Source organism: Rhinoderma darwinii, chromosome 1 (genome assembly GCF_050947455.1).
Source record: "Rhinoderma darwinii isolate aRhiDar2 chromosome 1, aRhiDar2.hap1, whole genome shotgun sequence".
NCBI classification, from domain to species: domain Eukaryota; kingdom Metazoa; phylum Chordata; class Amphibia; order Anura; family Rhinodermatidae; genus Rhinoderma; species Rhinoderma darwinii.
The window spans coordinates 607,049,353-607,072,455 of NC_134687.1; the positions used below are offsets into that span (position 1 = coordinate 607,049,353).

The window sequence follows — 23,103 nt, forward strand, 5'->3', positions numbered from 1 at the left end:
TGAGAGCGGTTCTCTGTTTTGGACAATTTATTTTTCTTAGAAGGATCCTCAGACAATAAGCTGATTACAGATAGTCTCTCTACTGGGACCCCCAGTGATCGGCTGTAATCTGTGGGAGAACCTGGCCGCAAGTGTTCAATTTCCCTGCAGCGCCACCACAGGAAAAATAAAGTATTACACCGTTCTCATTTAAATCAATGGCTGTCTGTGTAATTTACAAATGTGCTGGGTTTCCCTGTGCAAAAAATACTCTTTGTAGCCGCTCTGGCTCATGGGTTAGCGTCTTTTGTATGGGGACCCCCCTTATTTTTATTTAAATATCTTTTTTTAATAGATATTTCTATCATGCGTACTAGAAATACAAATGAATAATTACACGCAAGGACAGAAACAAATCTTTCCCGTCGCCACCACTCCCACCCTTTAGCTATTTACTCGGAGTAAATACATTTTATGTCGGACCCCCTTTATAAAACTCCAAATTACCTAAAGGGGTTTATGGAAATGACTTTTTCAACCAGACATCTCCTTTTAATATAATATTATATATATATATATATATATATATATATATATATATATATACACATATATATACACCTGTTTGCAATAGTTTTTTTTAGAGCTCTCTGGTCAAGGAAAACTGGATGACAAACATATGATTGTCAATGCCCTGGGAGTTGTAACCCAGCTTTCCCAGAGCCCTAAATGCAGATCAGCCATTCAGGATCAGGAAAAGCTGGGTGACAACTCCCTGTGCAGTGATAATCATTTAAAATACCATCCAGCTTTCCCAGAATCAGATTTGGGTAATAAAAGATGCCTGTGGGTTACGATTGACTGTATATAAGCGGAGGAGAGTGCTTTTTGATATATGTCTGTCTTGCAAGCAACACTTACTACTGGCAACAATTTCTCATGAATGTAACTGTAGACAATGCTATGGCTATTAGATCATGTAGCAGATCTGGCGCAGCGTAAAAAGTGCGACACTTACAAATGCTTTGTGTTAAAGGAGCATGAGACAGATAATGATTAGTATATTACTGTCCAGATGCAGGAGTCATACCCCCCCCCCCCCCCTGTGAGGAGGTTAGTACATGACATACCAAGCTCAGCCCCCTCCCTCTCTGATCACTCAACCTCTGTGCACAAAAATAAAAAAAAAAAGAGTAAAGAAAAACATCCCACAAAGTTTACAATCCAAATCTGTCACATGAAAGTCTAAAATCAATCCCACCTTGAGGAGCAGCACAGGGGCAAGGAGAAGCAGGGGCAGGATGAAAGGGGACGCATATAACAGAACATTGCAAAAAGGTGACACTGCAAAAAAGCATACATAATCAGACATATATATGCCTTCACATAGACCTGGCTGCATAGGGAGAGGGGTCTACAGCAGTCCTATGCAAGCTGGAAGAGCAGAGTAAAAAACAGAGGCTAGATAAAAGCTGAGGAGATACCAGAGAAGCTCCTCACAACTCACAGCAGAAGGTCCAGAGATAAATCCATAAGAAGTACAGTCAAGACCTCCAGGAGATCTACAACAAGAATAGATCAAGCTCCTAAGGGGATCTGGAAACTAGAAAAGGTCAAAAAGACCTTCAAGGGTTCTGCAAAAAAAAAAAAAAAAAAGGAAATGATCTTCAAGGAGAATTTGTAACAAAAAGAGGTCAAGCTCCAAAGAGTAATCTGCTACAAGAAGAGATCGAGACCTTGAGGAGATCTGCAGCAATCAAAAAGGGATCAAGCTCCAAAGAGTAATCTGCTACAAGAAGAGATCGAGACCTTGAGGTGATCTGCAGCAATCAAAAAGGGATCAAGCTCCAAAGAGTAATCTGCTACAAGAAGAGATCGAGACCTTGAGGAGATCTGCAACAATCAAAAAGGGATCAAGCTCCAAAGAAGATCTACAACGAGAGTTTGTAAGAAGAGAGCGGACCCGAAAGGGAACCACGCTCCTGGAAGCGCAGCAGGAGCTGCACTGGGACTGTGTGTGAGACTTCCAGTGTCCTTCACTTGTCTTCCAGTGGTCTGTGATCCGCATTTACAGCTCCACCTCCAATATTATACACCAGGCAGAGCAGCTACAGATATAGTCTGACTCCAGACACCAGTTCTTCTGCAGGTTCCGCTCATAGAGTCTCCAGAGCGCCCCCTGCAGTCTATCTCCAGTTGTGTCCTGTGTGTCCAGCGCTTGTTAGAAGACCAGAAAGCCTGAAGATCAGTAGAAGTTGTTGGGGGCGAGTGCAGAAGACTTCACACAGCTGGCAAGGAGGGGGCAATGTGTGAGAGAGGTGCCCAGAGGATCTGCCTGTGCCTGGGCTGCCTCTTGCTGCTTGTGTCCCTAGGACTGGCTTGGACTTACAGGGAGGAGGTGGAAGCAGACAGGTGGGTGATTTCAGGTTACTGATATAATATTATTAGCCTTGTGTCCAGTGGGACTTTGATGGATTAAGTTACCTCCAGGTGAGGGGCCCCCTGTGGGCATTACCTGTCATGACCTCCTCTGCTGATAACAAAACTATTGGGTGCTGCTCAGGACTTATCAGGTATTTCCAGGAACATCTGTTTCATTGATCAGTCTCTGTCTTTATTATCATCACAAATTTGCAATGGGCTTTAGATGCCCAAAAATGTACAGTGTTCAAGGGGAGCAATTTTTTTTTTATTTATTTTTTTAAATATCTCACTTTAATATTGCCTGTTTTATAGTTTAAAGGATCCTAAGATTTTTTTTATACTGAACACTAAATATTGAAAATTCTGCAATTTTTTCAAAAATTGTAACATTTTTTTCAAGGTGAAATCTATCTATGGGCAGCATGTAGTGTTTTGTTTTTTTTCTTCCTTCTTTTTTTTTTCTTTTCAGCTTCCACTATGGGAGCGCTCCATACATTGATCTCTATATATGTCCTGAAGTTAAAGTGTATACAGCAAAACTTTTTTTTTAAAAATCGCTGCCCATATAAATGGAAATTTGCAGACTTATTTGATACTTTGTATTTGGTGCAATAAGGGCTCCACGCGGTGTCTTTTTGTCGCATGATGGTCCATTGCAACTGTCAAACAACCTCAATGTTTTTCCTATGGGGGGAAGAATTTGGGGGACATTTGCAGGAATTCCATCATGGCTGATATACTTGTGATCGTTACCGGTAGCCTGAGACTTTTTCCCCTATTGAGATCACATGACGTCACGGTAACCTGTTATATTACTTTGATTGTGGCGAGCCCCAGTCTTAATGTTAATCTGGTGGAACCCCCTTAAACTATGTAATAGCATTATAATTGCTTTACTTTAAGGTGATGAAGAAAACTAAAATTGTAATCACTCCCATCATCTCTGTTCTTACCGGTGTTCACAATCTTCTTTTTCGTATGTCAGTTATATGCATTCACTATAGTCTGTGTCATGGGACGCAAGGGGTTAATCTTTCAACATGTCTTTACACATACTTTATAACAGGTACAATAAAAACTATATTTGTCCTGTCACTACCTCGTTGTGTCCATACGTTACATTCCTGGTAAAGTGATTTTCCTGGTTGGAGACGCTTTCCAATGAGTTTTATGAGATTATAAAAACATGGCATATCTTCTAGAAACAGCGCCATACTTGTCCATGGGCATGTAAGGTACTGCAGCAACCTCCATTCACTTGATTGCAATACTAGCCACAGCCTATAAGAAAGGGTGGCGCTTTTTCTGTAAGGTATTAGTCATGATTTTCTAATTTCTTACAACCCCTTTAAAGGGGTTTCCCGACAATAAGAAAACACCTTAAATGCTCCCAACATTCAACAATAAAATTGAAATTCTTCTCCGATCCCCCAATTGCTGCTGCTGTAACATCAAGTAACGTTATGATGGATGACGTATTGGGTGGTAAGCAAAAACGCTGTAGTGGCAGTGACGGAAACGGAATTTAATTGGTATGTATATTATAAAGTCTGTGATATTTTAAAATAAAGGAGCTACAGGGGGGTTCTTTACTGTTGGAAAGCCTCTTAAAATGTGATAATATAGGGAGACTCACATATTATGTTGCAGTGGACTCCCTGCAGGCACCATCAGCAGAATACAGGCACCATTTATGTTCAGGATTAGAAAAACATAGCAGTTTTGTTCCAAAAACAGCACCACACCTGTGCATAGGTTGTGTGTGGTATTGCAGCTCAGCGCCGTTCACTTCAATGGAGCTTAACTGTAATGCCAGACACAATCCATGGAGACTATAATTTCTTTATTCTATAATATAATGAACTGGCTTCAAACCCGAGCTTTATTTTTAAGGTGACCTTCTGCCATCCTGATGTTGACTCCTGTTTGTTCCTTTGATCTTTAGGGAAGTTTGTTCAGAGAATAAAATCACCACCAACAAGTACCCCTGTCTTAAAGCTACGGGAGAGCTGACTACTTGCTTTAGGTAAGTTCTGTGGTTCATTTACAATGAGAGGCTGTTGACAATCACAAGTGTTTGATGCTGTGATATAGGAGATAAGCGGCGTGTCCAGACACCAGAGGTGTTCAATGCTTTTCATCTGCGTGGTTAACCCTTTTGTTGCCCAATGCTATGGATTATCGTAACGGTGTCATGGATTTTGATGTGTTAACTGTGCAGAGAGAAGAATTATCTTTGGATGGGGTTGGAGTGAAGTCAGACTAGGATAACCGAAGTCACCTGTTTATTCAGTGTATGTGGATTTGACAGTCCATTTGTTGATAGATTTTTTTTATATTTGGATGCGAGGCCAGATGTACTTATGTATTTATTTTCTGAATCAATAAAGGGTGCGTCGGAAATCAGGAAATCTGAAAAGATAGATAGATAGGAGATGCGATACATAGATGATAGATAGATAGATAGATAGATAGATAGATAGATAGATAGATAGATAGATAGATAGATAGATAGATAGATAGATAGATAGATAGATAGATAGGAGATACGATACATAGATGATAGATAGATAGATAGATAGATAGATAGATAGATAGATAGATAGATAAATAGACAGATAAATAGATATGAGATCGATAGATAGATTAGATTATTGTTATTGTAGCGCTATATATATATATATATATAGCACACAAGAAGACAGCAGCACTCACTAATGAATAATCGACCAGGTGCCCAGCAAAACGTCCCGATCCTAGGACGTATAATGATATATAGCAGAAGAAAATTTGCAGCACTCCAACATGAAAAAAATGGTGGTTTATTCAATCCAAACTAACAGCAACGTTTCAATCCTACAATAGGATCTTTATCAAGCCTAGTGACACATCTACTCAGCAAGTTTATATATGTTTGAGACTCTTTTACATAATTAGTCTCATTATAAAACAATCAAATACAAAGTGTATGAAAACAAACATCATATATTGTGTACGGTATCATCATAAACATAGACATGATACAGAAAATACAGAAGTGTGTATGTGACATCGTGAATAACAATACATAATAACAAAAACATTAAAAACAACTGATTACATTATAATCATTTATGCAGCAGTGGTGTAAAATCCATTGGCATATCCTCACTCACCAATCAGAACTTCAGACTCAACTACTCCATTCAAGTGTGTTGCAGCACTCTGCTGCATCCCTCGTGGTAATTGAAATTCGACACATCAGTGTAATCCCCCGAGGCGGAAGTAAATCATCACTCCGCAGCAGAGAGCATAGATCGCATCCATATGATGTAATGCGTGTCAATGCGTTCCACTGAGTCGCCCCATGTATCATGGCATCGTAAGTTGCTAAGCAACTGCTGTAACATTACTATAAACATCCATTGACACGGCTATGTCAGTCAAAAAGTCATGAATGTAAAAAATACAGATATATTAGTAAATGCTCCCTATAGTAAGTGATGGAGATATTAGGAATATCTAAAAGTAGCTTTATATCGGCTTTTAAAGATGATCCACACGTGGGTTCAAAGACCTCTGTATACAACCAGGTACTCAGAACGATCTTGTTCCCAGAGTTATGGGACCACATAGACACGTCTTCACGTGTCCAGGATGTCACATTATCCTCATACGTGTAACGGACCCATATTATCACACTAGTGATATGATATATCATAAGACAAAAGAATGCATGAGAATCCCTCTCGCTTTTAATATCTCTCTATCACTTAGAAACCTAATAGGAGACTAGAAACAATTCAACAAATAATAAACATATTTTATTGATGCAATAAGACTTGATGCATTGAACATAGCCCCGTCAAATATCATAGTACAATAACATTGAAAAATAATTAAAGAAGTTCCGAAGTTCTGTTGGGAGTGGTATTCCAATCTAAAAAAATACAAAACATAATTGTTTTTAGTATTTATAAGACATTGACAGTAAATATGAGATATAGATATTGATATTAATGTGTCAACAATCATCATACTGAAGAGAACATCAAGAGAACACGAGGGAACGGAGCTCATAAGGCTATTCTATCTACAACAAATTCTACATTAAGTCCACAAGGTTTTAAGGAGTTCAGTAAAAATATCCATCTTAATTCTTTTTTGTGTAAAACCAGATGGCGATCACCGCCAAATTGTAATGGAGGAACATGGTCCAGAATCATAAATGTTAGATCCCTTTCATTGTGACCATGTTCCGAAAAATGTTTAGCTACAGGTAAATCAAGTTTCTTTTTACGTATAGAAAAACGGTGATTGTTTAGACGAGTTTTAAAGGAACAGGTGGTTTCACCCACATAAAGGAGGCCACAGGGACACCATAGCACATATATGACCCACTCTGAGTCACAGGTGAAATTGTGTTTAATTTTAAACTGTTGTCCAGTCAACGGATGTCTAAAAAATTCCCCTTTGCACATCAAAGCACAATTAACACATCTGTAACATGGAATATTGCCAGGTTTTAGTGGTTTAAAAATAGGTTGTGTCGTTTTCTTATGATCTGGCATTCTGGTTTTCACCAGTCTATCTCGAAGATTTTGTGGGCGTCTATAGGACATAAGTGGATCATTATTCAATACATCAATGTGTCCAAAACTATTGCTAATAATTGGCCAATGTCTATTCATAATTTTGGAAATGTCTCCACTTCTATCATTATAAGTAGAGATAAATGGAATACGTTTCCGTTTTTCATGCGCTGACGGTTTTTTAGACTGCAATAAACTGTCCCTCGCTACATTATCAATCTTCTTTCTATGTGTCCACAGTAATGTTTTGGGGTAACCTCTTTGTAAAAAGTTACTAACCATAGTGTCTAAAGATATATCAAGATCCTCCTGTCTGTCGGTATTGCGTTTGGCCCTAATCATTTGGCTGTACGGCAAGGACCTTACCATACTTCTCGGATGGCAACTATCAAATCGTAACAGAGTGTTCCTATCGGTCTCTTTCGTGTACATTTTAGTTCTAATTATATTATTCACAATAGATACAGTAACATCCAAGAATTGGATATTATCCATAGAATGTATCATCGTAAATTGAATATCATCATCTATTGAATTAAGAAACCTATGAAAATCAATTAATGTAGTGACAGTGTCAGTCCAAATGAGGAAGATGTCATCTATGTATCGCCACCACTTCAAAACATGTGAGAAGTGGTGGGATACATAGACCGACCCCTCCTCAATGTTGTCCATGAAAATGTTGGCGTACGTGGGAGCCATGTTAGACCCCATGGCCGTTCCTTTCAACTGAATATAATAACTCTCTTTGAATATGAAATAGTTAGATGTCAAAATAAGTTCCACTAATGAAATAATAAACTCACAAGTAGCATTGTCATAGTCAGAAGTCAATAATTTACGTCGTACAGCATCAAGACCCTTGTTGTGATCAATCGAGGTATAAAGAGATGTAACATCAAAGGAGACCAAAATGGACCCCTCTGGTAGTTTTATAGATTTTAATTTCTGTAGAAAATCAGTGGTGTCTCTAATATAAGATTTGGAGTTAATAGCAAAATTTCTCAGCACTTTGTCCACAAAGATAGAGATGTTACTTATTAATGAGCCCCGGCCAGATACAATAGGGCGACCTGGTGGGTTCATTAAATCTTTGTGGATTTTTGGTAATATATATAAGCAAGGAGTAACAGGAAATTCAACAGTGAGAAATTTATGTAGCATTTGATCAATTATATCTTCATCTAGAGCTGTTTTAATAAGTGAAGTAATTCTTTTTGAAATATCCTGTCTAGGATCATTTTTTAGTACTCTATATACATTGGTATCTGCTAGTTGTCTGTAACATTCTCTCAAGTACATATCTGAATCCATAACCACGATTGCTCCACCCTTATCAGCAGGTTTTATAGTGAGATCATGGTTATGGATCAACTCATCTAATGCCACCATATCAAGAGTAGTCATATTAGGCTGTTTAAAGCTCAATTCACACGTTTGAGACCTAAGTAAAGCAATATCTTTCTGTACTAGTTCTCTAAAGGTTTCTATCGCATGTGATGCTATAGGAGGTTGGAACACACTCTTATTAAATAACCCCAGTTTTTTAAGTGATAGTATCGGAAGGGTATCCTGTATTACTGTATTAACCGGTTGTGTTTCAAACCAGACCTTCAATTTAATAGATCTGACAAAACTGTAAATATCCAACTCTAATTGAAACCAATCAATATGCTGATTAGGGCAAAATGACAACCCTTTTGATAATAATTGTAATTGTGTATGAGACAATTGATGTTGAGAGATATTTACCACTGTGGTTTGGGCAGAGTCCTCTTGGTGCTGTCCTGCACCGGTTTCTGCCCTTTCTGATGAGTAGATTTTTGAAAACGGGTTCTTCCTTCCTCTGCTTCTCCTACGACCTGCTCGTCTGGTTTTCTTCTTTTTGATTTGTCCAGTGGGCTGGAATCTAAAAAATCTTCATTATTACTTGGAGGATATTTCTTAGTATGGAATTGATTACGGGAATCGCTTTTATTGAAAGCCGGTTCATTGCTTCTTTTGTTGTCACGTCTAAAGGCTCCATCAGCATAATTGAGAGAATTGTCCCAAGTGTAAACACGTCCCATAGAATAATCTGTTTGATCACGGAACCATTTCTTCTTTTTGGTTTCTTCTATATCCATCCTCACTTTATTGAGCGTCATACGTAATTTCTCCATGTGTACATTAAAATCATCAGTTTGCACCAACGTTTTGAGTGTGTTCTCCAAATCTTGTACTTTCACCCTTAAAGATCTCAGATCTCTCTGCAAAAAATCCATATTAAGTAATATGGTTTCCAAGGCATATTTGCTTGCGAGTTGCTCATTTTTATTCCTGAACTCTTCGTGTTGCATATGCATCGTTGGTTTAAGTAAAATTCTCATCCCCCGTGGGATCATGTTGTTTCTATAGTATTGTCCCAATGTGAGTAGATGTAATTCAACATTAATCAGACGTCGTGACTCAAATTCCAGATTTCTCTTGATGTCAGTAATAGAAGGAACACTTAAAAATGACACATCACCCTCCGCTCCACTCAGGATTCTTTCAATGTCCTCTTCAGTAAAAACAGCAGCAGTATTGGATGAAACATTCCCAGCAGGTATATTGACCTGCTCCATGTTAAACGAGTAAATGATGGTTGAAAAAACGTGGTGCAAGCTAATGGAATCCAGATATAGCACACAAGAAGACAGCAGCACTCACTAATGAATAATCGACCAGGTGCCCAGCAAAACGTCCCGATCCTAGGACGTATAATGATATATAGCAGAAGAAAATTTGCAGCACTCCAACATGAAAAAAATGGTGGTTTATTCAATCCAAACTAACAGCAACGTTTCAATCCTACAATAGGATCTTTATCAAGCCTAGTGACACATCTACTCAGCAAGTTTATATATGTTTGAGACTCTTTTACATAATTAGTCTCATTATAAAACAATCAAATACAAAGTGTATGAAAACAAACATCATATATTGTGTACGGTATCATCATAAACATAGACATGATACAGAAAATACAGAAGTGTGTATGTGACATCGTGAATAACAATACATAATAACAAAAACATTAAAAACAACTGATTACATTATAATCATTTATGCAGCAGTGGTGTAAAATCCATTGGCATATCCTCACTCACCAATCAGAACTTCAGACTCAACTACTCCATTCAAGTGTGTTGCAGCACTCTGCTGCATCCCTCGTGGTAATTGAAATTCGACACATCAGTGTAATCCCCCGATTTATTTTCTGAATCAATAAAGGGTGCGTCGGAAATCAGGAAATCTGAAAAGATAGATAGATAGGAGATGCGATACATAGATGATAGATAGATAGATAGATAGATAGATAGATAGATAGATAGATAGATAGATAGATAGATAGATAGATAGATAGATAGATAGATAGATAGATAGATAGATAGATAGATAGATAGGAGATACGATACATAGATGATAGATAGATAGATAGATAGATAGATAGATAGATAGATAAATAGACAGATAAATAGATATGAGATCGATAGATAGATTAGATTATTGTTATTGTAGCGCTATATATATATATATATATATATATATATATATATATATATATATAGCGGTCCAATGATAAAACAGTCGAGCTATAAGGAAATCAAATTCACTCCTATTTCCCTGCAAGTCCCTCAGGATAATATATTTCTGCCGTTTATGGCCGCCTAGGCTTATGTTATAAAGCAGAATGTTTCCTATAGTAGAAGTGCAGTATAAAAGTCTATTACTACGTGTGCATTTCCATAATACTTAGTTGTAACCCATTGGTGGCATTTTATTCTATACTTTGAGATTTGTTTCATGGTTTAATGATTGTTTTATTATCATCCATTCTCTTGTTTTTGACCTGCGACAAATAAAAGGTTTGAATACTGGTGCAACCGATTTTTTATTGCTAAAATTTTAATGTAAATAATAAAGTAATTTTGCAAATAGTATGGATTAAAAATATCATAGCGATTTGTGTAAACAGCTCCTATGCAGACTTATGCATCGCTATGGTGACAGACTACAAACAAACCCTGTGTAGTCTGATCCTTCTTCAACTGTCTGTAGAAGAGAGGGCAGAGGGAGTAACACATGACTGCAGGCTCAGACTGCACACATAGAGTCTGTTTATAGTCTGTCACCATAGAGACACATAGGCCTGCATAGGAGCTGTATACATAAAACACTCGCAGATGTTTTTCAAATCTATTTGCAAAGTTGCCTCATTTTGTTTTATTTTAGATGCATTGGAACAATAAAAAACTGGTTGCAAAAGTTTCCACATCCTTTAAATATAAATATTTGGAAATACCTGGCACGGAATTGGCTGGAAAGTTATTGGTTTGACCATTTCCTGTCTGTCTTTGCACAGGAATGATTTGGTGTGTTGAGTTTTGTTGCGAGGTTTTACTGCCGCGCTGATTTCACGTCTTATTTCACTGCAGACTTTGCTTGTAAGGTCGGAGATGGGGCTATTGTGTGATTATTACAATTGTCTGGCTGGATAAGACTATATTGTACCGTTCTCTCCGCAGATTAGGACTTCCACTCATTACGGAGGAGATTCTTTGTACTTTTTTTGGCTGCGGCTCTGATATAGCGCTGTGTCAGATTATCTGTTTATTGGGGATCATAATACGCCCCTACACCTCAGCCTCATATTGAGGATGGGTCTTACTCGCTCCGTTTTTATTAGGTGATAGGAAAAAAAGCAAAAAAAAAAGCCAAATCCTGTGACACTTCTATGGAGATCCCTGCACATTTTTGGAGTTTTTGTGGCCTCGGCTTGTGTCAAATTACCAGATATCCCACTACGAAATTTCACGTAGATGTATTTTTCTGATACATGATATCCACTTACCTTATATTAGAGCTATTTATTACCCCACTGTCAGCGATTTTAGAGATTCCCATTTGCATGATCCGTCATCTCCAAAGAAAAATAAAAAAAGATTCCTTGGGGACAATATCTATTGCGGTAAAGCGTAGGTTTTATACTTTTATATTTGACAATTGCATGACCGGCAATTGCAGAACATACTTTTCTTATAGGGAGGCTCCCTCTATGGGTGGAAAATATCCAATAGGGAAGCTGTAGGTACTGCAAATACAATTCCCCAGAGCTTCCTTGCAGCCTGTTTGCTGACCCTGGATGTTTTATGGCAGCCTGTGTCTGCTGGGGCTTCAGACTACCACTACACTTTCACAATTTGTATGCAAATGGAGGACTCCTTACGTCGGAATTGTGAGTGAAGTGCAGGTCCTTGCATGTTTTTATGCAAATTTTTTTATAAAACCTGCCCCTTTTGTGATCTAGTTTGCAGGAGAGTATGTGAAAGAGCAGCCACAGGCAACTCAATCTCGGTGGATAGGTGATAAATGTTCTTAGTGGGAGAACCACTTGAATCACTGAATAATGCTGACATGAAGAATTCATGTGTCTCGGCTCTGATTTAGTCACAGAGTCACCCAAGCTTCATAAAATTGCACAGTCCCTGTTTTCTGCTCCCCCTCCTGTCTCTGTGATTCATCCTGTAAAATTTTGCACAAAATTCCATGCAATGCCTGATCTTTGACAGCCCGGGAAATGGCAGCAAATTAGACATCAGTCAGCAACCGTTGTGTATGCCAGATGTAGCAGGGCTGAGTTTGCCATTTCAAACAACTAGTATTATGTGATGTTTTACATAGGAGGGCAGGTAAATCTTCTGCAGTACCTTAACTAAGAGAGTATCCCAATGTACTAACAGCACAACTCACTCATAAGAGTTAAATGACAGATTCACCTCTGCTACATCTGAACTATAATAGAAAGGTGTTTTAAATACTAACTTGCTCTTCAATCTGTCAGCAAGCTCCTTATTATTGGTAAGCATCCTTCACAGAGCTCTTGAGATACATTCCTTACATTTCACATACAGCTTGCTTGACAATACTTTGTTTAAAATCCAGAAGTGGCAAAGATATCGTCTAAGTATCTAACCCGGACCTGTCTGTATGACACCGAGTAGAAGCTGATACTATATGTATAAAAATATACACGTATAGCCGAGGTGATGGGGCTGGTATGCTTCCAGCACTTTCCTTACTGGATATATATTCCTTACTATATATATATATATATATATATATATATATATATATATATATATATATATATATATATATACACATGGACAAGAGAGCTTTCATCCGTGGACTCTATCTCAACTTCCACGAATGCGTTGTGTCAACAACAATGACAAAGAAACAAGAGCTTCAATGAGAGTCTTATCTATCGGACGTCAATCTCCTAATGTGTTAAATGTAAGATGAGGATGTGGGGAGAGGGGGTGTTGGAAATCCATTACATACTCTTGACCGTGAAAGAACAAGCCTCTTAATTTATTATTAAGGCTAGCATAAAAGTACTGTTCAGTGCCCATTTTTGGCCGGCAGTTCACCTTTTGATTGCCCATCACCATTACCACAATAAAATCTCTTGCCCCCTGTTACTGTTTATTTGCTACCCAAACACCCCTTCTGCATGTTCTGATTCCTTCTACTTCCCGGCTGTCAATGACTTCCTGTAATGGTGACCGCTCTGTCTCTACAGCTGTGGTCACTGACACGGAACAGGAAGTAGCAAGATGGTGCCTAGTTATTACAGAAACTGGGAACACAGAGACCGAATATAGATAGAAGAGGGGTGATTTTATTAAAACTTTCTAAACAGAAAAGCTGATCTTGTTGCTCGGTACATTATAGAATACATTCATTTGTATAGTGAGACCGTCCATCTAGTAAGCGGATGTCATGGCTCTAACGTCTTATAATGTAGCTTTTTTTATGTGACTGGATAGAATTTGGGCCCCAAAGGTGTTAAGGCCTATTGATGAATAGATGATCTACCTCATGTCTGGAGCTTGGTACCATCAAAAGCCATATTAAAGTAGAAAAAAATTATAAAAAAAACTACAGTGTATTTTTTTTTATTGCAACAAGGATTCTAAATTGAAAAATGAAGTGATGTTGCACATTGTCTTAATTGTCTACAGCTCCTATGAAGATCTATGTGTCTCCCCGGTAACAGACGACAAACAAACTGACTGCAGAATCAGACTACACAGGGTTTGTTTGTAGTCTGTAACCATGGAGACACATAGGTTTGTATTGGAGCTGTAGACACAAAATTATAAGATCTTTGATTTAGACTATTTGCAAAGTAAACCTTGTAAAATAAAAACAAAAACAGCAAAGGGTTAAGGATGAGCACATAGATAAAATATTTGACTTGTTAAACTCATAAACTAGTGAGAATCTTTGAGTAAGATGATTTCTCAATGTGTTTTCAGGGAAGTCTTATAAGAGACTTATGTTTCATTCAGTGAATTGTGAGCCATCGCGTCTCCACCACATTGGTAAAAAGTCACCACTGACGAACACTTCACATTTACTGATTTGAAAGGGAAAATTCCTATCAGCTCGTATAGCGGATGAAACCTTGCATGCTTTGTGTTCTACATCACTGCTCTGTAAAACTTGTGCTGATATATTACAGTTTGGTCATTTCAAATTTCTTGGCTTGGGAAATATAAAACCGGAAAGCAAAATAATACACTTTTTCATTGTGCTTCATATACTATTTGTATATGTGGGCATTCTGTACCTGCAAAACAATGATCACCAGAATGAATATTTTTTTTCTTTTCATATAGGCATGTATGGCTGTGATAGATAGATAGATAGATAGATAGATAGATAGATAGATAGATAGATAGATAGATAGATAGATAGATAGATAGATAGATAGATAGATAGATATGAGATAGATAGATAGATAGATAGATATGACATAGATAGATAGATATGACATAGATAGATAGATAGATATGACATAGATAGATAGATATGACATAGATAGATAGATAGATAGATAGATAGATAGATAGATAGATAGATAGATAGATAGATAGATAGATAGATAGATAGATAGATAGATAGATAGCTGTGGAAGACTAAATGTCCTTTTACACTGGCCAATTATTAGGCAAACTGTGCAACGATCAGCCGATGAACGAGCAAACGCTGATCGTATGGTTTTAAATACTAAAACTATTCTCGTTGTCGGCAGCACATCTTGGTGTGTAAGCAGGAAGATGTGCTGCTGACATGATGGAAATGTATGGGGACGAGCGATCAGAGTAACGAGCGCTCGTCCCCATACTAGCTCCTTGTGGGAGGAGCAAACGAGTGCCGATCAACGAACTGTCACTTTGATCGGTGCTCGTTTATACGGCCCATGTCGGATCGTGTAAGACCAGCTTTAGATAGATAAATATGAGATAGATAGATAGAAGGTAGCAATAAGATAAATAGATTGATATTAAATACATAGATAGATGTAACATAGATTGATAGATTAATTTTGTAGTGTTTTTCTTATAGGGTTTTGTCAGTGGTGAAATAACATTCCTACATTGTATACACAGAACCAGTCCTACAACCTGTCTCCCCTATTAATGACATTTTATATTTGCGCTCTGTGTTCTGCTTTTTCTGAAGTGCCGGGGGAGGGGTGAGGTGGGTTACAATTAACCTCAGTCATCTGTAGACTTATTTAAATTCTCACAAATTACATTGTACATGAAATAGGATCCCTCTCTGACATCTGATAAGAAACAACACATCTTCAGGGTCTTTACTTTCTTCTCTTCTTTCAAAACCCTGCATTTTTTAGGGTATTATATATTAAGGGCACTGATCGAGCTGTTAAATGCATTTGAAAAAACAATAATATTGTGTAGTTTGGTTTAATTGGAAATATATTCCAAAATATTTTTTATAATAATGTACTAAATATTTTAACAGATTCTACTTAAAAATATGTTCTCCATAAATTTAGAATGAGAAAAATCTGATTAATATGGCAGTAAGAAACAGAGAAAAGCCGACTCTGAGAACCACCAGACCCCCTTACCTATTCTATGTTCTTAGGTGTGTGTGTGTCCATTGGGCATTGACCTGAAGACCTGACTGGGACAGTCTGGTTGCTAGGGATGTGCTCCCTGGCAACCGAATATATTGTATCTGTAGCTGTATCCATGAGGCTTTAGGCTCCATTATTAATCAGATTTTTCTAAAAACTAAATTTAAGTACAAAACCGCTTTAAAAATACCCCAGGACCCAGACAGACCCTGCGATTTTTGTATTGTAAAAGGCCAATTTTTTTAATTCACATTACTGTCTAGAAACCAGATATAGTATTTTATCTTAATCCATTAAAGGGGATATCCGGCAATAAAAAAAATTCCCCACAACACTTTTTAAAACCTCTTCTTATTGTTATGTATAATTTCCAGACATCAAACTATATTTTCTGGGTACTTACCATACCGTGATATCACCGCACACGTGGCTGTCTACTTATGCTTCTTCAGTGGGATTTCATTTTTCAGCGTGTGCTGAAAAACTACAAATCCCAGGATCCCCTGTATGGTCCGGAGAGGAGGTGAGCCGGCGCATGTGCTCTAAACTTGGCCGAGAGTGACGGGACTAGGCCTTAGAAATTTAGCAGGAGGGGTCACGTGATTGATGACACATCGACACCAAACAGAAGGAGGAGCAAGCCCTCTGTCACTTGGGGCTGTGTCGGCGCGTCATAACTTGACAGAAAACGACAGGGATTCCGGCATTACGTGACTGGGTGCTCATTTCGGGATTCAGAATGGAATGGAAAATTACACTATATTAGTAAGTGAGATGTATTTCTCTGATAATATTAATGGTTAATATTTTTTAGTCCCCGGATAACCCCTCTACGGACCATTCACGATCATACTCATAAGGGCTCTCAAACAGAAACTGGTAAATTAGAACAGTGAATGTATATGGGCTGTTGCCTAGTAATAGGCACTCTACTCAGCAGGTGACCACACTGAAGATCCTTGCTGCTGTAGAGACTGTTGTGGTCACCCGTCATTCTGCAGAAAGGCTGGTGGCGTATATTGGTAATGTTTAACAAAAGTTTTTCTTAAATAGTATCAGGATCCGTTTTCATGGTCACTATGCTCAGTCATTCAGTATGTCAGCCATTCACTTATGGGACTCTCCTTCCTAACAAGGCGCGCATACAATGTTCTCATACTCTATTGTAAAATTCTGTTTCATATCATAATAGTGTATCAGGTTGAGATTGCCCAGAGCAGTATAGCGTACATCCAGCTAGTCAACAATGTGTTTACATATAGAGGATTGAATTCTGGAAGCCACATATGTAATCTGTGCGGAGTGTTTACAATCCCGCTTGATATTCCCGTTTTCTTTGTTGGACGGTTGTTCTGCTCTACCATAAACATTTACATCTTCATTGTTGTCTATATTTATATGATTTTAGCAGCATGTAAAGATTTCACAGCATATCTGCCAACACAATGATGTACGACTTGAGTTATCACACAGCAGCCTACAGTTTGATGATGGTCTCCAAAGTCCAACACATAGAACTGGACTTCCCCATGCGTTCCCATCTTGTTCATGACTACAGTATGAGAGGTGGACATTGCGATTCCGTAATATAATGATAAGTACTAGGGTGGCATTTCAAGCTGCTCCTCGAAGAAACCTTAGGTGGCCACTAAGTCTTGTCTCTGGAAGAAGGAATTGTTCCTTTGCTGTAAGTCGATGGTTGAGCTGACTTCTTGACCAAGTTATGGCTTGAGTCCAAGTGAATATATGTAGACCAGTCTGGACAAATCTTAGGAGCTAGGTAGACCATGCACTTTGAAATTTGCTCCTGACATTTAGCTCTTTGGCTTTTTGTCTAAAATTAATGTTCTTATAGCTGGGAAACTAAGAAAACACGATTGTTCTCTGGATTGGTCTGAGACGACCCTAATCTCTACATTATCTTTGCTCAAGTGTAATACAGCAGTCACTGGCACATACAGTACATGTAGACTGGGAGAGTACCCAAAAGACCATCAGATGGCATGCGAAAACCAATCCTGTCCATAGACTTGCATCTGTAAATCTACTGCATGGATGTGTACAGTAGCTGAGGTTTCAGCTTGTAGAAAGAATTGCAACAGAGGATAAACTGGAACATTTCTGAGTGCTGGAGAACCCCTTGAAATTTTACCATTTGGCAATACGCAGGCTGAAATTCTATGGAATGGAATTACCTGTCCTTCACTAATATGTCCTAATATATTATCGCTACCAGTATCTACAGAAGAATAATCAAGGTAGTTTGAGTTGGCCGTGGAGCCCATCAATTTATGATAAACCACCATGTAAGGCAGTGAGGGGAATGGATATTAACTGTTGGGATGTCTTGAATTGGTGAGTGCCTTGGGTCCAGAGTGGTCATGGAGTTAAAGGGGTTATCCTATTTGGAAGGTACCTTTCCTTATACCCTATTAGGACAAATGAACGTCATAAAGGGTGGTCTCCTACTCAGGACTCCCCTCTATTAGTCAGAGTGATGAACACTGCAAAAAGCACGTCTCACTCTAGAGAACTAGACATGACCATGATTGACATGGTTGCCCATTGATTCATTCGAAAAAGACGTCATGTAATACTACTTTTGCCCTAAAGAAAATGAGTGGCTACACTGAGCTACGCCTAGTGGTAACCACTATTTGCTGTCGATTACTAAGTCATGGTGGCTTCATTCTAAGGAGCAGTTGTCATCCTGTCATCATTTATGGTGGGATCATAAAAGGGTTTTTCCTACGTATCTCATAAAGTGATCGAATATCATTGGGGCCCCTTCATTCTGGTGGTGGACCAAGAGGTTAGAACACCACCCATGAAAACGTGATGGCATATCCTAGCGATATTCCATCCTTTTTTGAGATAAGAATAACCCTTTAATGATCCCACCATCAATGATGCAATAACCCTTATGTCTATGGTACCAAAACTGCTCTTTTAGGATAATGGAAATGTATTCCATTGTATACAACTTGAATTTGTCTTCTCAAACGCTATCAGATGGTCAACAATACATTGACCGAATTGGAGGCACGTCTTGACATCTTTGGCAACCCTAACTATGTAGAACTGTGATTTTATACGGCTCTTTGGCTTCTTACTTGAGCTTGTCTGTTCCTGTACATCAGTATTTTGTGTGGTATCTGGCTTTGAAATATATGATGATAGGAATATAATGCATGGATTTCATAATCACCATTTTTGACTGATGGTGATGATAATGATGTGGATGATGAGGATGAAGATGTTTTATATAAGGAAGATTTGTACAGAAGAAGTTCTCTAGATTGACGGGAGAAATAATGAGGCCGGGTAATTATATTTTGTGGTTTTATAAATCACTGTCAGGTTTTTGCTCTGATTTTAGTCTTGTTTCTTCTGTCATATTATCTCAATCAGCCTGGACTGTCTGGATTAAATAACATTGTTTTAGCCTTTAACAACTTCTATGTCATTATTATTTTTTAAGGAATCATTCACATATGAAGTTTATTTTCCCAAAATATATTTTTGAGGTAGAAATAGAAATCTTATAGAAGACTTAAGGAAGCAATTTTCGACTAACCATCTTAGATTTTTGGACCACCCAGTTCTTAGGTCGGCCGTAGACATGTAAAAGATGCGCCCTGTAAATAGTTTCAGTCAGGGCCAGGATGGAGGTGGAGTATGGGACAGCCTAGCCCTTAGGGCCCCATTGATGGGAGGGGGGGGGGGTGCAATGGGTTAGGGATTGAGCCAAAGGAAGACACCAGTATTATGAATGTTACATGGTAGGTGTTACAGATTTTTTTGTTACGGATTTAGAATTTGGGCCCAGGGGCTTCTCATGCTTTTGGGCCGATCACATGGGCTATGTGATTTACTTGTATACAAATGTTTTTTGTTGCCTATCCCATGTTTTGAGAGTCAGAACGTAGTTTACAGTATGTTTTCATGCTTACTGTTGCTTGAATGGGAGAGACCTAAACAAGCCTGTGCAGCGCGGAGAGGCAGTCTATTGTGCAGCAGATAGAACTTCGTGTGAATTCTTTGGTGTCCATCTTTTACTGCTTCTCTTTTTGAGGCCACACAGCAGATTCCTGTTGATGTAGCCCCAGCTGTAGTATCACTTTAGCTATATTGGTGGCTTGATAGAGGACAATCCACCATTGCTTCCGACTGTCATGGGCACTTATGAGTATAAGAACTATGGCTAATGAAGGAAACATGTAGTGTGATCATTCCTGGATATACTTAGCAGCGTATATTACGAACCATCTCTGTGGTCGTGGGTAGACCTCACCTTACAGCTCATTTGTCAATGGGGAGGATGAGACACATAGATAAATATGAATGAAGGTTAAGAAGGGTGTCACTTCTCGTGCATGTTTAGAAATTACACATAGAGGAATTTCATTACTAAACTTGATATATTATTTCTATAGATGGAATTATTTACACTGATGGACTATCAAGTTTAAATCAATATATTAAAATGTCCTAAAACATAGCAAGTTTAATTTGACTTCACATGTATAAGTGCAGCTTTCTGTAATGCGCCTATGGCAGATTTTGGACCTGAGTCCTCTCCCCACTGAAGGGTCGGTGAATGACTGGAGAGCATGGTGCATAGTGGTCCAACCTGTGTATACAGTGCTAATGGGACAAAACCATATAGCTCATTATACCTCCTACATGATGTTGATATAGTACTACTATACAGTACTAGTATAATATAAAATATATTATGTAGATAGATCGATATGAAATAAATAGATATGATGAGATAAAAGTAAATAGAGAGAGATCGATCGATATGTAGATAGATCTGAAATAAATAGATAAAAGTAGATTGAGATAGATAGATAGATAGATAGAAGATATAAATAGATATGGTAGAAAGATATTCAACACACGATAGCTAGATCTGAGATATACATGCGGTGTTATGTTACACTGAGGTGATCAGCTGTTCGGGGTCTCGTCCTTGTCACAATACATCTCCACATCTGCCTGTACTGGGCGCAGCATTATTTGGACATTCCTTTGGTCTCAGTTACAGTAGATATAATAATGGATTGGTGGTTTATGCTGGGAGCGTGAAGCCTGTAATATGTCGTGATAATTATTAGGTATCAGGTTATAGACACTTCTGAATTGCCCGGGGCAGAGGTGTTCTATGGAATCTGTCTAATTATCTTATGGAATCCTGGGATTGAGTAGAACATTAGAGCTTGTACTTCACACTGGAATCTATTCATTTTCTTGTAACTGATACAGGTGTAGTAGGATTGAGTTTGTCTGATATAGCCGAGCTTAGCGTAATTAATCTTGATAGTCAACAAACACCATTTACTGTATAGTGCAGATGTAGCAGAGTTGAACTAGTCGTTTAGCTCAACTCTTTGTGATATAATTAGTGGTTTTATATAAATTTTCAGTCTTCATTCATTTTTAAATGACAGGACTTTGATGTAACATAACTCCGGCCATGAAATGTGCTTGACATTTTAATTTTAAGCTAGGTAGGGGTGAAACTAGAATTCAAAGGGCCCACACTAAAGTAATGATTGTAATGGCTTTTACTGAAAACTTTGTATTTTTTGAGATTCTGTTTGCTGTCAGTGAATGGGAACATTCTTGTTTGCACCCAGAGGCTGAAAATCTGAACCTAATACTTCTCACAGCTGAGAGTTTGCTACAATTGTATCCAGCATAAACAATGCACTGTAAGCTAAATACATCACCAGCACAAATCTCCCTCCTGTTCAGATAGTTTGCTACATGGTGTCGGTGCAAGTAGAATGTATCAGTCTGGAGTCCACACTGTCCACCTCCCAAAAGATTGTCTGGAACCCATACAATTATAGAAAACGCTCAGCTGTGACAATTATTAGATCTGTGCAGGTTTTCAGCCTCTGGATGTAAACAATAATATTTCTTATTCACTGACAGCAAGCCAAACGTAAAATTGCTAAGGAATTAAAACACAACGTGTATTAGAAAGTTTAATAACCTTTCAATATACAATCATTTAATTTTATTTATATAAACCAGATTCCTAATACTTAAAGGTGTTGTTTTCTTTGGATAAGCCCCTTTTGTTAGAATGGTCCCCCAATAAAAGGATTACAGGATGTCCTGCTGATGGGACCCCTAGTGATCAGCTGTAATCGGTGGGGAATCCGCCAGCAAGTGTTCAGTTATCCTGCAGCGCCACCACAGGGGAAATTAAGCATTACACAGTGTCCTTTGGAATCAGTAGGCTGTCTGTGTAAGGTATTGACGAGCTGGGTCCTCCAGAGACCCTTTTTGTAGGCGCCCTCCACTTTTGGCGATGGGATTAATTAACCCATAGTTTTCCCTAAAAGTGTATTAGAAGATGTGTTATCTAAGCCAGACAACCCTTTAATAACCGTTTTAATACGAATCTCTACATATAATGCTGCTTTTACACACATGGCGTTATGTCATCTTCTGGATTCTTCAGTTATCATCACAGCATACTTTGCACTTAATCCAGAACAACCTGTCAGATTGACAGCAGTGTTGGGTGTGGGATAATCATTGCTTAATGCAGTCTGTATAGTGATTTATGTATACCACTTTAAAAGCTTTTAACCCCCTTAATAGCTAATTGATAAGCGCTGCCCCTTTAAAGTGACAGCTCAACAGTAATGGGGGTATCAGGGGGCACTGATGATAAATGAGGGTGCTGTCCCAAATATACACATCCAGGCTTGTCACTGAGGTACGGACATAATCCTGACGAAATACCGACACCACAGATATCCTGACTGCATTTTAAGCCTGCACTTATCTGGAAGCTTGACATACTGAAATGCATTGGAAAATATCAAGAACTTATACAGCATAAATTATCTGCTAAGTTTTTCCCAAGGATATATTTTTTCTTGTAGATTTGATGCTATTTTAATATTTTGCAATATTTTATGCAATATTCTCAATACATCAAGGGTATGTAGACATTTGCAACCATTTTTTTTATTGCTCCAATGCATCTACAATAAGTAATAAAGGAATTTTGCTAAAAATTTTGATAAAAAATCTCCTACCTCCATTTTCTGTACACAGCTCCTATGCAGAGCAAAGTGTCTTCATGGTTACAGACTACAAACACTGTGTTGTTTGATC

The 23,103-nt window shown here is 38.2% G+C and overlaps 2 protein-coding genes and 1 long non-coding RNA gene across 5 annotated transcripts in view; 1 reads left to right on the plus strand and 2 right to left on the minus strand.

The window, feature by feature from the left end:
* The window catches only part of LOC142662828 (uncharacterized), a 28,370-nt gene extending 22,472 nt beyond the window's left edge, over positions 1–5,898 (minus strand). For both annotated transcript variants that reach the window (XR_012851005.1, XR_012851006.1), the window contains exon 1: positions 5,559–5,898. This is a non-coding gene — a long non-coding RNA (uncharacterized LOC142662828). The remainder of the gene's footprint in view (positions 1–5,558) is intronic.
* CCBE1 (collagen and calcium binding EGF domains 1) overlaps positions 1,224–23,103 on the plus strand; it is a 324,484-nt gene continuing 302,604 nt past the window's right edge. The window contains exons 1-2 of one of the 2 annotated variants that reach the window (XM_075841021.1): positions 1,224–2,391; positions 4,349–4,429. In XM_075841021.1, the coding sequence (XP_075697136.1) occupies positions 2,285–2,391; positions 4,349–4,429 (188 nt within the window). In that variant the 5' untranslated portion in view covers positions 1,224–2,284. The remainder of the gene's footprint in view (positions 2,392–4,348; positions 4,430–23,103) is intronic. The other variant, XM_075841012.1, reaches the window with a different exon arrangement.
* On the minus strand, positions 6,242–9,771 carry LOC142747330 (uncharacterized). The gene is made up of 2 exons (XM_075854973.1): positions 8,727–9,771; positions 6,242–6,322 (listed from the first exon to the last, which is right to left on the minus strand). Coding segments are annotated over exons 1-2 (855 nt in total). The 5' UTR covers positions 9,581–9,771; the 3' UTR covers positions 6,242–6,321.